This window comes from Typopeltis vanoorti, chromosome 20 (assembly GCF_054136105.1).
Source record: "Typopeltis vanoorti isolate ZY-2024b chromosome 20, IOZ_Tvanoo_1.0, whole genome shotgun sequence".
Lineage (NCBI taxonomy): Eukaryota > Metazoa > Arthropoda > Arachnida > Uropygi > Thelyphonidae > Typopeltis > Typopeltis vanoorti.
This window is the reverse complement of record NC_143568.1, coordinates 103,565,954-103,584,604: the sequence shown is the minus strand read 5'-3', so window position 1 is coordinate 103,584,604 and position 18,651 is coordinate 103,565,954. Positions and strand designations below refer to the sequence as shown.

Below are 18,651 nucleotides of genomic sequence, written 5' to 3'. Positions count from 1 at the left end.
GTCAGCAATAACAAGACAAAGACAATGAAAATAGGCAGAAGCATTGAAAATGTCAACTGCATTATGAATGGAGAACCTGTGAAACAAGTAAAACATTTCAGCTACTTAGGCACGATTTTTAGTGAAGATGGTAAATTAAATATGGAAATAGACAACAGAATCAACAAAGCTGGTGTGGTAGGAAGTCAACAGAATAAATTTATATGGAATAAGAGAAAAATTAGCCAAAACACTAAATTAGCTCTATACAAGACAGTGTTCAAACCAATTTTAACTTATAGATCTGAGAGGCAGGTTAGAAATAAAACACTTGACCAAAGACTAGAGAGTCCTGAGAAAGATTAGGGGCATGAACATATGGCATCAATGGCAATATCATATTAAAAACAGGGATATTAGGAAAGAATTTGACATTGTCGGCATTCAGGAATGCATTAGCAGTGCTAATCTCAGGTGGTATGGTCACTTAAACAGAATGGGTGAGGGAAGATTAGCAAAACAAGTGTTCTCTGCCAGGTTGGCAGGAAAAAGACCCAGAGGAAGACCAAAATATAGGTGGATTGATAACAGTAAAAAGTGCCTTAGAAGACAGAAATATAAGATCTGATAATGTTGGAGTCTTGACAAGTAACAGACTTATTTCTAGGAAAATTGTAGATAGGAGTTAGTAATGATGTAAATTTTTCATGTAGTACTATCATATCCTGTACACCCGTTGAGGGTATATATCAGGACCCATTTTATGATGATGATAGAGTATACTTTGCAGTTTTTCTCATAAACTTCATTTCAAGCTATTATTAATCTTTGTTTGTCTTTTTTGTTTTATTTCCTGATTTTACTTCCATACAATAGGACTGGTAGCGTATTTTATACTTTTAGTCTGGTTTGTTTTTGAGCTAGGTTTGGTTTAATATAGAGTTAATTACACCTGTTATTTTTAAATATTTTCATGATTTTTAGATTTATATCTTTTTCATTTTTGTACGTAATCATACATCCTAGGTAGTTAAATGAATTCATTCCAAAATCTTGCTATCTATTACTATTTTAGTTCTTATTGGATCTTGTCCTTTAAAGGCCATTGTTTTTGATTTTTCTGTTGATATTATCATTCCATAATCTTTGGCTATCTCATTTAAATTTAAAATATCTTTCTGTAAGTTATCTCAGAATTTGTAATTATTATTAGATTATCAGCAAAAAAGGAGAGTGTTTAAGTTCACAGTAGGAGAATGTTTAATATCTTGATGGGAATTTTTATTCCAATCTATTATTATTTAATTTAAATAAATATTAAAAAGAGTTGGTGAATGGGGACATCCCTGTTGGACGCCTTGGTTTATCTTTCTCGTGCATGATAGTTCATAATTTAACCTTATTTGTATTTGATTATTTTCATATATACTTATGATAGGTTTTTAGAATATTATTTGGTATTTGTCTTTCTTGTAATATGTTAAATAAAATACTTCTTTTAACTTTGTCAAATGCTTTTTCAAAGTTAATAAATGTAACATATGTTTCTAAATTGTATTCTCTTCTTTTCTCTGTTATTACTTTTAGGCAGAAGGCCAGGTCTCTATACATGATCATCTTTTTTTAAATCCATTCTCTACTTCTAAAATAAAGTTTTCAGAATATTTAATTAGTTTGTTGAAAGTTTGTTTTTCACTTGGTTAGACTATAATAAATTTAGTTTAATCCTTTATCCAAGTGTGAACAAACAAAATTTGCGCCTGAAAATATCTTCAGGACTGGTTTAAGGTAGTACAATGTGAGGCAACTTGTAGCAAAGGTGGACCAAGGTAACGTCACTCCTATCTCAGTATCTCTCATAATGCAAAACGCATCTCCTTGCGGATATGTATAATGTTATGCATTAAGGGAAGGGCCACTACCCAGACTAGTTTCGACCTTTATTGAGGTCTCTTCAGCGGGAGCGCTTCGGTGTTGTTACTACCTTACCCAGTCCTGAAGATATTTTCAGGCACAAACTTTGTTTGCTCACACAAGGATTAAACTAAATTTATTATAGTCTAACCAAGTGAAAAATAAACTTTCAACATCTTTCTGTAAATCCAGAGTAATTTAATAAAAAAAGATGGCACACCGTTTGGCAACTCCTATAGGTAAAGATGACCTGTCATTGCTTCTGCCTGGTATCTCCACCTCTGGGCCCGCCTCCCACTGAAGAGACCTCAATAAATCGAAACTAATCGAAAATAATCTAAACGGTAGTAGCCCTTCCCTTAATGCATAACATTATACATATCTGCAAGGAGTTGTATTTTGCATTATGGGAGATACTGAGATAGGAGTGATGTTATCTTGGTCCACCTTTGCTACAAGTTGCCTGGTGTTGTACTACCTTAACCCAGTCCTGAAGATATTTTCAGGCACAAACTTTGTTTGCTCACACTTGGTGAAGAATTAAACTAAATTTATTATAATTAGTTTGTTATTTAAAATTCTGCTGTATATTTTGTAACAGGAATTTAATATACTTATACCTCTATAATTTTTAGGGTCATTTCTACTACCTTTTTTAAAAATAGGGATCACAATTGCTTTTTTCCATTCTATTGGGGGGGGGGGGTTACTAGTTGAATAGATTTTATTTTAAAATAATAGGAGTCTTTCTTTGAGTCTTGTTCCTGCATATTTATATAATTCTGAACCTAACTTATCTTCTCCAGATGATTTTCCGTTTCTTGTTTCTTTCAAGCTGATTTCTAATTCTTCTTTAGTTATTTCCTTTTCATTTTCATTAAATATTTGCCAGTTATCTTTTTTAAAATATTTATCTGTCCACAATTCTGTATAGAAATTTAGAAATTCATCTAATACTAATGCAGTGTTTAATTTTTTATGTTTTCTTAAGTAACTGTACTTAAGTGGTTCAGAATCTTATATATGATTTTATTTTATATAAATCATGTTCTAAATTAGAACAAATTTGTTCCATGATTTTGTCTTTTTCTGACTTCTCTTTTAGCTATGGTTCTTATTCTTTTATATTCTATTTCATGTTCTAATCTTTTACTGCTTAACCATTTGTGATAGGCTTCTTTTTTCATTTTGATTCTTTCTTTGTATCATCCCATATCTTCAGTTTTTTCCCTTTTATTGAATTTTTTGTTCTTTCTGAAGCTTTCATTTGCTGCTGTATTTAGTATTGTTTTTATATTAAGCCATTCTATTTCATTTTGTTTTATTTTATCGAAATATTGGTTAATTCTTTGTTCATATAGTGTTGTATATTTGTGTCATTTAATAATCTACTTTTATTAAAAAATGTTTTAAATTTTCTTTCTGATCTTGTTATTTGTAGCCATTGAGGTGGTATTTGTAGCCATTGAGGTAATCTTGATTTTATTTTAATGAGGAAGTTGTCACCACTTATTTCATATCATCTGTGAACTCTAACATCTAAAGAGAACTTTGATCTAAAGAGAACATTTAGAATAAAGTAATCAATACTGATTTCCATTCTCTTGCTGTCCAAATATATTTATGTATGTCTTTTTGTTTATAGAAAGAATTATTTTAAGTTTATCATAAACTACAAAGTCAATCAAATTTTTACCATTCCTGTTTAGAGTATGTTCTTCATATATTCCTATGTTATTATTGTCCGCGCGGTTAGCTTAGTGGCTATGCACTTCGCAACCATATGCCTGGGGAAGGAGTGTCCTGGGCTCGATTCCTGTCACCGACGTGAGGAGCTTAAGGATCTTCATCAGCCATAGCCAAGTAGTTGGTCTTGGGCGTGGAGAGCAGGGTTTTTCATCCAGCAAGAAGGCAAACCGGCCCCGTGAACACACACACATGGATCTACAGCCATAAATACTTAACCCCCCCCATAAGGGGGCTCAACTTGCCCCAATAGGGATGGGGGAGAAAAGGGAGGTACCTCCATATGAATAAATAAATAAACGTTATTATTAATTTTCATGTTTCCAATTCTTGCATTTAAGTCTCCTGCTAATATTACATAATCATTTTTATTTATTTTATTATATATTTTGTAACTGATTATAAAATTCAATATTATCCTGTTCTCTTCCTTCTTTTGAGGTATATAAACTAATTATTATTACATAAAACCTCTGTCTGTTTTTATTCTAGCTTCTATTATTCTTCATCATCAAATTCTTGCCTTGTACCCTCAAGAGGTGTACAGGATATAATAGTGCTACATGAAAAATTTACATCATTACTAACTTCCTATCTACAATTTTCCTCCATATCAGTCTGTTACTAGTCAAGACTCCAACATTATCAGATCTTATATTTCTATCGTCTAAGGCACTTTGTACCGTATCAATCCACCTATATCTTGGTCTTCCTCTGGGTCGTTTTCCTGCCATCCTGGCAGAGAACACTTGTTTTGCCAATATTTCCTTGTCCATTCTGTTTAAGTGACCATACCACCTGATATTAGCTCTGCTAATGCATTCCTGGATGCTGACAATGTCAAGTTCTTTCCTAATATCCTCGTTTTTAATATGATATTGCCATTGATGCCATCTGTTCACGCCTATAATCTTTCTCAGGATTCTCATATCTGCAGTCTCTAGTCTTTGTTCAAGTGTTTTACTTCTGACCCAGCTCTCAGATCCATAAGTTGAAACTGGTTTGAACACTGTCTTGTATACAACTAATTTAGTGTTCCGACTAATTTCTCTCTTATTCCATATATGAATTTATTCAATTGACTTCCCACTATACCAGCTTTGCTGATTCTGTTGTCTATTTCTATATTGAATTTACCATCTTCACTAAAAATCGTGCCCAAGTAGCTGAAATGTTTTTCTTGTTCCACAGGTTCTCCATTCACAACACAGTTGACATTTTCAATGATTCTGCCTATTTTCATTGTCTTTGTCTTTTTATTGCTGACCTTCATACCATATCTAATACAACAGTTATTCAATTTAGTCAGAGAATCTTGCAGACTTGTAGCGGATTTATTTAGAAGTATAACATCATCCGCATAAAGCAAAGAGCTGACATTAACATCTCCAATTTTGATATCATGTTTAATACCACTTTTCTTCATAATGTGATCCATATAGATAATGAATAACAGTGGGGATAATGTACATCCTTGTCTCACACCAGATTTAACATTAAACCATCTTCAATTCTAACTGCTGACTTACAACTCAAAGAAAGACTAAGTATTGCTTGATATAATGCCCCATTGACACCATATAACTGTAGCATATTGAATTGCTTCTCTCTTGACAGCTTGTCATATGCCTTTTCCCGATCTACAAAACTTAAATAGAGATCTTTGTTATATTCCGATGATTTCTCAACTATTTGTCATAAAGTGAAGATCTGATCCTGACAGCCTTTATTTGGCCTGAATCCAGCTTGTTTTTCACCAAGCTTTTCTTCCTCAATTCTTCTCAACCATTTCTCAAATATACTTGCATGTATCTTACCAAGAACACTCATAAAAGAATCCTCTGTAATTCTCAAATTCAGTTTCATTTCCCTTTTTATATATGGGTACTATATCAGCTCTACTCCAATCATTGGGAATTCGTCCCTATGCCCAGGCCTTCAGAACTATGCAGTGCAGCCACTGCAAGACTTTTATACCACCATACTTCAGCATTTCTGGTCAAATATGATCTACTCCTGCTGCCTTTCTACATTTCAAGCCTTTGATGACTTTTTCTACTTCAAGTATGGATATGTATTCCTGACTGCATGCCTGGTCAGTTTTTTACCACTGTGCTGTCATCACTGCTTGTTTCATTTAGCAGTTTTACAAAGTAATTACTCTATACTTCAAGGATATCTTTTTCTCCTGTTTTCATGTCACCTTTATCATCTCTAACTCCTTTTACAGCACTCTTTCCTCCATTTCTAATCTTCTTCAACAACCTCAAGAATATTTTCCACCTTCTTGATACTTATTTTGCATGTTCTTGCCAAAATCCTCCCATGACTTTTGTTTAGCTAGTTTTACACAGTGTTTAGCTTTCTTACATTTGTCTCTGTATTCTCTAAGAGCACAAGCTGACTTATTTACCAGGAACTTTTGATATGCTTTCTTCTTTTCCTTCACTGCCTCTTTAACTTCCTGTGTCCACCATGGAGTTCTGATTTTTTTATCCTTGCAGACAACCTAACCACATGCCTCTCTGGCTGAATCAATCAAGATTTTCTTCAAGGCTTGCCATTGAATCTCCAAAGTTTGGTTCCTGTTCTGAAACTCTTTCATTTTTTCTTCAATAATCTTTGTGTAGTTCGCATCTGAGAGCTGCTCAACTTTTATTCGCTTTAAAACTTTCTTACATGTTATAAGACTGTTACACTTTTTTTATAAAATCTTTATCAAGTAGCTTTATTTTTATCTTCCTACATGTTTCGCCAATCCGTTTCTATTGGCATCCTCAGGGAATACAAATCAGTAAGCAAAAATGAAGGTTACAGACTAGGTTATAACCGATGGTTCTAAATCACACAAAAAATTGGTATTGTGCGTGACAGTGTGCATGTCTCGTTAACATGATTTATTCGTAATGACTCATGACGTAATTGTTATGAAAGTTCATTTCTTTGATATTTAATGATCTGATAAAAGTTTTCCAAATTTCTGGTAAAATTAGACCTTGATTCTTGTTTAGGTTTTCAGTTTTACGGATGACTGTAGCTGCTTCTTTGAAGGTTCTTGAATGGTAGTTATCTTCTATGTATGGCATAAGGCTCTTATCCCACTCAATGTGATGGTTAGTAGAGGCAAAGTGGCATGAAAGGCCTGAAATGTCTTGTCTGTTATTTCTGACATATCCTATGTGTTCTTTCTTTCTCGTTTCGAAGCTTCTAGATGTCTGACCTACGTAACTAATACCACATGAACAAGGAATATTATATACTCCAGAGTATTTGTAGAATGGGTGAGGATCTTTTGGTGATCTTAAAAATTTCCGAATAGTGTTGATTGGTTTGAATGCCACTCTGATCTTATGTGGTTTTAAAAGGTTAGCTAATTTTTTGGAAAGGTTGTTGACAAAAGGAATCGTAATTGTACTGATGTATTGGACGTCATCACGTTGTCGATGTGGTATATCAGTAAATAGAATCTTGTTATAGAGTCTTTTTGGGTAACCATTTAAAGAAAGTTCTCTGGATATTGTGGTTAATTCTGTGAGTAGGTCAGCCTTGTCTGTCGTATACTGTATAGCTCTTTTCTTGAGACTATGGATAATGCTAATTTTCTGAGCTATGTGATGAGCTGAGTTGAAATGGTGGTAATGTCCAGTATTTGTAGGTTTTCTGTATACAGATAGGTTGATACTATTATTGGATTGTTTCTTTATTAAAACGTCAAGGAATGGCAGTTTTTTATCTTTTTCCATTTCTAATGTGAATTTGATGGTATTGTGGAAACTATTGATTTGGTTGAGGTAATTCATTAGTTCTTCTTTTGTATGATCCCAAATGATAAAGATGTCATCTACATATCTGTACCAAATTTTCAGTTTTGGAAAGATCTGGGTTAAGATTTTTTTCTCTAGATCTTCCATGAATAAGTCAGCAACTGAAGGTGAGAGGGGGCTACCCATAGCTAATCCAGTTAGTTGTTTGTAGATCGTTTCTTGCCAAATGAAATAGTTAGAAGTTAAACAGTGATTGAACAAAGTAGTGATGTTTCTTGGGAACAATTTCTCTAAGATGTTGATGACTTCAACCACTGGAATGTTAGTAAACAGAGATGTGATGTCCAGGCTTGCTAGTATATCCTCTTCAAAAATAGGGATATTTTTTATTTTATCTATAAAATGTTTTGAGTTTTTAATATAAGTATCCGAGACGTGAATGTGTTGTTGTAAAATCTTCGCAAGATGCTTGGATAGTTGGTAAGTGGGAGAATAGATTCCATCAACTATTAGAAGTAATGGTATACCTTCTTTGTGAATTTTTGGAAGGCCATTCCCTGAGGAAGCCAATAGAAATGTATTGGCGAAACATGTAGGAGGATAAAAATAAAGCTACTTGATAAAGATTTTATAAAAAAAGTGTAATAGTCTTATGAATAATTGTCAAGAAAAAATTCAACATAATTTCTTACATGTTATTCTTTTCAATATGAAATATTGAATTTCAAATATTGAAATATTGAATCTATTGTATTTTGATTCTATAATTTATAATTTTTTAACTATATCAAAAGGGAATTATGAATCCAAATCATAACACCTGCTAGTGTTCTTTGGTCTCTGTCACCTCCACTATATATTATGATTTTTTGATTTTTAGTGGATATATTACATTATATATATTATATATTATTATATATTACATTAAAATATTCAGTTCTCATGGTTCTTTTATTTTATTTTATTTATTTTTTTTTTTTTTCAGTGATTACATGCTATTTGAAAATTTCTTTCATTTAATATTTGGTCTAATTCTATATCTTTATATGCTATTCCTCTTATGTTCCAGTTTGCTATATGTATTATATTTTGTCATTTCCATTTTCGTTTTGCCTTTTCCATAGGTTCATTCCGATTAACTTTCTCTATCGGCTTAAAAGTAGAATAATGTTCTCCATGTCAGGTGACTAGTCTGGATGAGTCTAGTGGTAGGGCTGCTACCTTGAACTAGCCTTCTTCCAAATTTTAATCCATAGGGTATATTGAAGGGGAAAGAGTAGATTATAGTAAAATAGAGTAGAATTATAGTAGAGTAGTTTATAGAGGTGACATAAATATATTCCAGAAATGGAAAGACCCCATGGTCCTCGAGTACTCCAATAGCATAAAAGTCATACAATAAGAAGAGGTGGCTGATAAGGCCTTATAGGAAAGATTAAAGTGAGTGGATCTTCCTCAAAGTAGAGAAAGAAGAGGATAGATCCAGCCAGGGGACCATGGGAATGCCACTTCTCTTACAATCAAGATGATTATCCTTTATAACCCTGTTGGTCCACAAGTCCTTATTCAATATATTCGGACCACACCACCATATATATATGTGTGTGTGGACTCTTCCTATCTGCCACCCAGGGGGCACACTGTCTAGAGGTTACAGGGTCCCCCAATAGGTGAGTTAAATATAACTTTTTAATCACCCACCTATGAAATGTTTACAAGATTTTATGTCAGTGTTGCAATACTTATGTGGGATAGAAAATTGGTAGAAATATGCTCAGTTTTCTGCTTAGAAGGAAAACTGTGTTTGCATGGTTTTCCTTCTAAGTCCTATTTTATCATTCCATTGACAAAACAGACCTTACTATAGAATGCCATGAAATGGATTGGAGTAATATCTTTGTTTCATTCCAAGCAGATTATTATTATTTATGACAGATAATTTAGGAGTTGATGGAAGCTATTCTTTTACATGAAACTCTTACTGTACAAGAGATAACTTTAGGAAATGGAGGCTTCCATATCATAACTTTATGATATGGAAGCCTTAATTAAATGCATGATTTAGAAACTTAGCCATTTCCCAACCATATTTGAAAAACAGCAATAATTAGATTTTATGACAGATGCAAGTTGATGCTTGATGCAGCTATATTGATAATTTAATGTGGTTATTTGGGTGATATGTACCTGTGTTGGCTAATTGCTTTTTAATATTTATACAACTTTCTGTGTAATTCTTTATACTTATTTAGTAGTCTGAAAAATGGCAAAATATGCATAACTTTATATTAAGTGTCAGTCTAAGTTAACCTGTTCAGTCCTGTTTTAATGATCTAGCATGTTTTTTTGTTTAAATACATATTTATGTCAGGCCTAGTTGAATGCCTTAGAAATATCAAGAGCAGCCACTTCACTTTCTCTGAACTTTTCCTAAAAGAGTAATAATTTATTATTTATGTTATCCAAAGGTGGATAACATAAATAAAAAAATTCATGTTGATCGTCAGTGACAGAATCTGGTGATGATTTATTAGTTGAGGATTTCTAAATAGTGTTGAAGGATTTCTTCATTATGTTATAAATGGCTGAGATCAATAACAGCAGTTGGATGCTCAAGTTCTGTTCCTTCCTAGAAACCTTCTGAACAGTCAGAGAAAGCAAGAGATCCTTTTTGATATTCAGATTGGATCTGATTCTTCTGATTCCTTTCTGCTGAACAATCAAAGGAAACATTGAATATTTGGAATGGTAGGAAGACATTTACTGACATATGATGCAACAGCTGGAGAAAATTTAAAAGCCAGAAGATTAGCTTTTTCTTAATAATACAGTAGATTTATCTGGATGCAAAAGAGGTTGGAAAGACTATGCAAAATATTCATCCAGTTGCTTAGGGAAGGGACCAAAAAAAAAAAAAAAAAATACAATTTCCATAGACATAAACAGAAACCTTCCTATGGAAGGTTTCTGTTTATGGAATTTGATGTATTCATAATTTGTTTGCAACCATTGCAAGCTTTTCCACAGGCCAAAAAATGAAGCTAGTAAAATGAAACCAGTTGCATCATTCTTGATTCTTATTTGGAACAGCCTTTCAACATTTCTTGGAGAACCAAAATTTAAATTAGGATACAAATTTAAAGTGGGATTCTTGATATTTGGTGAATTTGCATGCACTTTTTCAGTGAAATAGTGCTTCACTGAAAGAATGTTTGAATCAGAAGGCTAGAAATAATAATCCAACAACAACAAAATAATAAGTAAAAATCATGAAAGTTCTCCCATTTGGCACTTAATATTGCTAGGTAATATGAGGCTGAAAATGGCTTCTTAGGAGAAAGTAGAAAGGCTGAGGCAAAATTACCTTAGTGAAAAAAGGAAGTTAATGGGTGTCCAAGAAGAGATTTGCATAATATATACATAAGCTTGTGAATTTGTAAATGCTAGAAATCAAGGTAGTGGCAAGAGATAGCAAAATTGTAGAAATTTATGAATTTTAGATTTTTGTTTTAATAATTCAGTCTTTTCCAAAATTCATTAGGTTATAAATAAATAAGATATTTTAAAATTTTAATGAATTATTTAACTCTATATTCACATTACTCATTTGGAATTTATGCTGTGTTTGTAATAAATGGATAACAGAAATCTGATGTTTGACATTGATGCTAACATATTACAATTATGAATTAAAATAGAAGAAATGTTCATTTTTTTTTTTCAATTTCAGGGTCGTTTACTGCATTTGCTGCCAGCTCATAGTAAAAAAGAAATTAATGAAACAACTGGTAAGATAATAAAAAACATGATTAAAGATACTTATTGGACAGCAATTATTACTCTTTTAGGGAAGAAAGGGAACTGCTCAGTTATTCCCAAATATTTTGTCACACTAAACTTAAAAGTATTAACTTTTTAATTACCATACAAAGCAACATTGCATTCCTGAATGTTAAATATCCTTATTTTATTAATGAAATAATAAAATTTCACTAATAGTCTTAGAAACTTCTTTATTTCTTTCTAACTTTAAGTTTCAGCATATCCTTTTGTTTATTTAACATAGGTGAAATGACATTCAAGCAGAAGAAGCTAGCAAAGTTAAAAGAATTTAGCGGAAGGTATGTAATGACTTTTATTTTGTGAATTTTCAAGATTTAATATATTGAACTAGAATTTAAAAAAAAATTAGTAGAAAAACAAAGAAGTAATACAATTCCTTTGTTAGTCTATTCATTAGCTTAATTTAGTAGTTTCCAATAGAGGTAGGCTGCTGTCATATCCTGTTTGTCTTAATCTATGCCTTTTTATTGTATCTGCTTTCACTTTGTACTTTTGCTTTCTTATTATCGTTCATACTCTGTAATTTAACAAATTTATTTGATTTACTACTGCACCAGTTAAACTACTCATTGAGTGCGAGTTTGTAAGAAACTTGAATAAAGACAAAGCAGATATTATTCCCCATTAACTTGGACCTTTACCTTATATCAGTTGTGGCTTAAACTTATTACTTAGAATATTAAAATTATCTTGCTCCTCTTTTATCAGATACATGTAGGTTCATAGTTTGGGATTAGTGCATTGACAAATCAGTCACAATGTGTTGTTCACAAACTAATTTAATTTAACCAAGAAACCTATTTTTATACAGTTCAGTCCACATATGAGCATGGATATAAAGAAATTACAAGTTATAGATAACTACAAGTAATTCTATCTTAGCTCAGTTTTCCAACAATTCTATCTTATAACCTAAACACAGCTTAGGACAATTTACTAGTCATTCCTATTCACCAAACATTTAACTTGCCAAGTGTATACTCAATAAACAATAACTTGCATTTACAGCGGTTCACTTACTCTTAAAGTAAATGTGAATTTTCTGGAAGTATTTACATATTCCTCTTAAGTACTTACAATGAGTTGAATTCCATATGCTACATTCATTTTCGGCACAGTTCTTATTCGATTCCTGTGTCTACACAGTAATGTTCCTTTTCTTCTGGCTGTATGTACGAGAAGATCAATGCTGAAAGACATTAGGTATGAATGATCTTGAATGTCAAATATTTGAATACTATAAGCTTTGAAGAAAAAAATAGAGTGCTAAAAAAGTTGGTCTTTAAGAGGTCTTATCAAATGCTCTGGAAGTATCAAGGAACTACATGAGTTTTCTTCAGCGACTTACTTGATAATCATAAAAATGGATTCTGCCACTCTCGAATCTCTTGGCTTACCTAGACCAAGATATCAGTGGATTGATACATTAAAAAGTGCCTTAGAAGATAGAAATATAAGATCTGATAATGTTGGAATCTTCACAGGTAACAGATTGATTTGGTGGAAAATTGGAGATAGGAAGTTAGTAATGACGTAAGTTTTTCATGTAGTACTGTGATATCCTGTATATCCCTTGTGGGTACATGTCAGGAATTTGATGATGATGACATTTAAGTTCATAAATCTGTGCAAGTCCTTGATTAAATGAGTGAAATAATTACATGAAATAAAGAGTTAGTAATGTATATTTTACAAAGCTATGGGGTCATTTTACATTACACTGCCTAAAATTTGGTTACTGAGAGAGAGAAAGAGATCTTAACTACTGAGCAAGAGAGGAAGAGAAATCATAGATCTCACGTCAGATGCTTGTTGTTTTTTCTAAAATGAGTACTTATCTAGGAGTGATAGCCAAGTTATGACCTTGACTAATGGCATTAACTACTGTTCATACAGATATTGCCAACATTCTGATAAAATGCATATCTCTTAAATGTACCATTCCACACAAAAAAAGAAATAGTGGCCTGTCTTACAAAAAAGTTATACAACAACAAGAAAATTATTATAACCAATGCAGGTAAGGGTGATGTGACTATCATAATGAATGAAATAGAATACAACAGACAAATGAATAATTGTTCTGCTTACCAGATTTTGAATTATGATACTACTGATTTGCAAAAGGGAAAAAGTGAATAAATTATTTTTAAAAAAAAGCTCTCTTATCCTTTTTTAAAAAAAAAAAAAAACACTAAAGCCATATCATGTTAAAACACTCCTGATTTTTGAGATCTCCAAAATTCCTAAATGTGATATCCTCTTTATCCTTCAGTTGAAGAACAGATAGCTTCTCTTCCCCCCCTTCCTCTCCACATATACATTTATACAAATCTCTTGCTGCCTTCATTAAAAAATTGTCTTCACTTCAAAACAATAAAAATTCTTATCCTCAAAAATTCAAACATCATCAGCTTTAATATTGCTTTTTTTTTTTTTTTAACTGGTTTACCACTGACAGAGACCCTTAATCTAATTAAGCCATGCTTTCCCCCCTAACATCTGAATTATTCAACTTCTATAAATTCAAGTTTACACAGAGCTGAAAAATAAACAAGTTTATTCTCTAGCCAGATTTTATGTAGAACACCTAGAGAACATAGCACTCAGTGCTATGTTCTCTAGTATCAAGTATTTTTTTTATCAAATATCAAATATTATTATCAAGCCAGAGTTCTACATAAAATCTGGCTAGAGAAATAACTTGTTTATTTTTCAGCTCTGTGTAAACTTGAATTTATAGAAGTTGAATAATTCAGATATCAGGGGGAAAGCGTGGCTTAATTAGATTAAGGGTCTGTCAGTGGTAAACCAGTTAAAAAAAAAAAAAAAAAGAAGCAATATTAAAGCTGATGATGTTTGAATTTTTGAGGATAAGAATTTTTATTGTTTTGAAGTGAAGACAATTTTTTAATAAAGGAGGCAAGAGATTTGTATAAATGTATGGGGGGGGGGAGTGAAGTAGCACTCAGTGCTACTACACTCAAACCAATAATCTTACTGCACTGTGTAGAATAATTTGTTTGCTGTTTATTCCATGGACTACACATTAGAATACAACTGTAGTACATTTAAACAGATAATATAAAAATACTTGATAAAAAAAAAGTAACAACTGTCCTCTCTTCCTAGATACACTAGATACCGTCTTTCAAATGATTGAGTATTTTTTTTGTTTACCTATCCTCTCCCCACACACAAGAAGGTACTTAAAGAAACAATCACACTATTATTCATCCAAACAGTACGACATCCTTAACACATTTACATGTAGTCAGAAAATATTTGTTCTAATGACACAGCTCTTGACACAGAACTGGTTATCTTTGTCATGTCGTTTTATCCGGTAACTACAACTACTTTAAAATAGACAAAATATTATGAATAAGTATTTATTCATAGTATTAGAATATATACTATGAATATTCCTCATCTGACACACAAGATCACGACAAAACTCTTTCCATCTCTTATATATCCAGTCCTATATTTTGCTCTTGACCAACTTCTCCAGTACCTTGACTACGACACTCCTGATATGCTGCATCAGTCTTGGAGCCTCCTCTATGCAATGAAACTATTTCCCCCCCCACCCTTCCACCCCTTAGGATTAACCTAGAACTGAGACTCAGATTAAACAACATGGTCAAAGGCACTGCCAATTCCTTAGCACCTTCTTTTAAAACTCAAGCTGGTATACCATCTAATCCCATAGCTGTATTTACTTCAAGGTTCTGTAATATGCTTTCACCTCCAGTTCATTTACCTCAGTTTCTATATATGACTGCAATATCTCCACCTGATATACTCTTCCAAAGTGTTCACTTAGTAATTCTATTATTTTGCCTGAGTACTTTTCAGTTACCATTGTTACTGTGCCTTTCAGTTACCTCCCTACCATTGGTATTCATCAAAATCATTCTGCTATAAACATTCTTCTTTTTACTTGCAACATGCCAAAAGAACTCTTTGGAATTATCTTGGGCCTGCACTGCTAATTTCCTTTCATACTCTGATTTAGCCTTTCTTACTACACTGTTACCCTTCTGGCTGTGCTTTGTACTGCTCTTGTGATCTGCTGCCTTGTTGAATTCCCTCCACAAAATTTTCTTTTCTTTTAGCTCCAGCTTAATGACAATATTTATCACTTCAACTCCCACTTGATTTATTCTCCTGACTCTAGGCATGCTGTCTGCTATTACTTCCCTCAAACACTCCTTTGCAACTTCCCATGAACTATCAACACTCAGCCCTTGCAGTTTTACATGCCATGGCACTGATCCAAGCAATCTCCTAAACTTGTCATACTTACCAGCTTCTAATTCCACATATCCCCTTTTAACTGAAAATTCCACATATTTAGCCACCTCCCACGTCAAGACCATACGATCGCTCTCACTAATTGGTGGCAATGTGGTCATATTGGTTATAGACAAATTCTCTGATGTAATTACTAGATCTAGCACTCTCAAACCCCTAGCACATTCCATCGCATGCTGCCTCAGGTAATTATTCCTTGGTAACTGCATGCATTTTATTTCCTTCCACCCATGTGTCCTCTCCTCCTTCCAGTCTATGTTCCCAGTTGAAATCCCTCATAATAATTACTTGTCCTCCACTCATTGATCTTATTTGCTGATGCATGCTATCTCCGTCATTCTTTATATTCTCTGATCTATAGAAGCATCCAACTGTATATTTTGTTCTGCAGGCCCCTATCTCTCACCAGATAGCCTCAAATGTGCTATTTTCACTGGCCTACAGTTGAACTTCTACTCTCTTTGGTTGCAGTTCATTGGTTATCATCAGTAATACTCCCCCATTCTTTTCTCTCTGAACACACTGTACCTACCTGAACACACTGTACCCTTCACATTCTATCATACTAACTATATCTATAAGCCTTGTCTCACTCATGTCAATAACCTTTGGTCAGGATGAACTAACCAATGCCAAAAATTCCTCCCCCTTGTTCCAAATGCTCCTGGCATTGGTGTACATAAACTGCAATGGCCCCCTTATGCCCACCATTGTCCTTACACTTTATACTAACTATCCTATTCTGGTTTGTTACCAGCAGGCATTTTTTGTCACATTCTTACACTCACCTGCCCAGTAATATCTGTGTGCTCACTCAACAGCTTTACCCCTTTTAAAAGCTCTGGTTTCCCAGATTTTGCACATCTACTTTCATTTCATTCAGCAACACTTTTTCCAGACTCTGAACACCGAATCCATTTAGATGCATATCATCCTTCCTGTACAAGTCCTTTCATCCATCAAACTCACTCCATACATCCACAAATTCACATCATTCCTCCTGCATAACCTATGCATTGACTCGTTTGCTATTATGGCCTGCCTTCTCAGCTCAACTCTGTCATACCATGGTGACAGACTCACAATCTTAACTCTCTTACTCTTTTGTTTTGCTACTTTCAGTAACTCTTTCATGTCCTCCCTCATACCATACTTTTCTCTTTTCAAATAATTTGTTCCATCCAAAACAATCAACTTTTTCACTTTATCCTTTTTGCACTCTAATAGCCTTGCTAACATTGTGATTTTTTGCACCCACAAAGCACGGTTTTGTCACTTTCTTGCCAATCACACTTCTTATGATAGAATAGCCTCTCTCCTTAATTTTTACTTCTCTCTTAGCCAAACATTGTTTTCTCTTACTTCTTTCTTTCTGTTATCAACTGAACCAAATGCAGAAATGTCTTGTGAGTACAAGACATTTCTGCATTTGTTTCAGTTCATGCATCGTCCTGTTTATCACTCTGCATAACCAAACTATGTCCTTCATTACAGCCAACTCTTCATTCTTTATATCCATCATATTACTATTATTTTGATCTTCACTTTTACTTTCTTTCTCAATCATGTCACTTTAATCTCTCCTTCAATTCTATCTTCTGTTATACCATCACATGCATAATCTCTGTTCCGTCCACCACTTCAATCTTGCGACCTGACCCACACTTCTGACTTCACTTTCCTGGCATTTTCAGCACACTCTCCCACCACAATCACTGTCAAACCAAAGCCCATTTGCTTTAGGTAATGCATACATCTCACAGACATTGCACTGAAAGAAGTCACTCTGATTGAAAGCAATGATGGCACGTGCCAAATTATGTAACTTACTGTGCAGAAAGACTATATTAACTATAATTAAAGTACCACAATGCAATCTAGTTATATTACAGTTTTTAACTAATATCGCTAATAAAACTAATAATAAAAATAATTTTTAAAAAATAATAAAATAAAACTAATATTTTAAAACTAATAAAGTTTTATCTTAGAATTACTTATTTAGTCTTTATACTGGAATTCCTAATTTTCTTTCTACAAACCTAAGAATGCTTTGTAGAATAATTATGGAAATATTTTATATACTTTAGCCACAATTATATATTCTTTAGTGCTCATGATATTTGATTCTTTTCTCATCGCTTTACTTTTATTTTCATTTCTAAATTATCTAGTGTGTGTGTGTGTGTGTGTGTGTGTGTGTGTGTGTGTGTGTGTGTGTGTGTGTGTGTGTGTGTGTGTGTGTGTGTGTGATCACATCTTTCCTTTTGTTTTAGGCTCAGTGGACTGTCACAGCCAAGCAACTTGGCTTCTTATAAACCTACTTACTGCTTCTGCTAGGGCAGTTAATCCTGTGTGTTATATATAACGTTTGTAAATATGTGTTCTTTTGGCCAGTTTGCTTGATGTGTGGAGTGAAAGAACTGAGTTTCTAGGAGGGAGAAAATCTTGCACCTCTATGTGAGACTGGCTAACTCACATTTGAAAAGTCCCGATAAAGGTTCTTAGCTTGAATATCTAGGCATTCCAAATGGAATTTGAACACATCTTTTCCACCGAAGGGCATCATTGATGCTGACTTAGCTACTCAGGCTCATATTTATTTATTGCATCGCTCTCTTAATGAGTTATGTGATGAGTGCTGCATCATTTGAAACATTTTTATTTTTTGCATTATCAGTGGTTAATGATTCTTTTAAATATCTGTTTTGAAATTTGTTCTTTTATTTTATAGTTCTCATAACTGGAATGCATTATTTCTTGGTGCTAATGCTGTGGCTGATGCATTAGCAGAGAAATATAGCACATCTAAGGCAAATTTACTAAATGCTGTAAGTAAACTTTTTTTAATATAACTGTTATAGTACATATTTTATTGAATGCCAATACAAAATTATAATGTTTTTATTTTCTAATTCATACACATTACAAGTTATTATAATGCATTTAAAATGAATTTCTATCTTTATAATCATTATGATATTTAAATGAGTTTTAAATATTAATGTGTTTAAAATGCATAATTTATATTGTGCTATAAATAATATAAACACCTGTAAGAGAAGATAGTTTGGTTTCTGTCTCT

The 18,651-nt window shown here is 33.0% G+C and overlaps 1 protein-coding gene across 2 annotated transcripts in view; it reads left to right on the top strand.

The window, feature by feature from the left end:
• LOC150095737 (putative RNA-binding protein 19) overlaps positions 1-18,651 on the top strand; it is a 288,611-nt gene that overhangs the window by 127,747 nt on the left and 142,213 nt on the right. For both annotated transcript variants that reach the window (XM_090409907.1, XM_090409904.1), the window contains exons 15-17: positions 11,134-11,191; positions 11,470-11,524; positions 18,301-18,397. In XM_090409907.1, the coding sequence (XP_090266033.1) occupies positions 11,134-11,191; positions 11,470-11,524; positions 18,301-18,397 (210 nt within the window). The remainder of the gene's footprint in view (positions 1-11,133; positions 11,192-11,469; positions 11,525-18,300; positions 18,398-18,651) is intronic.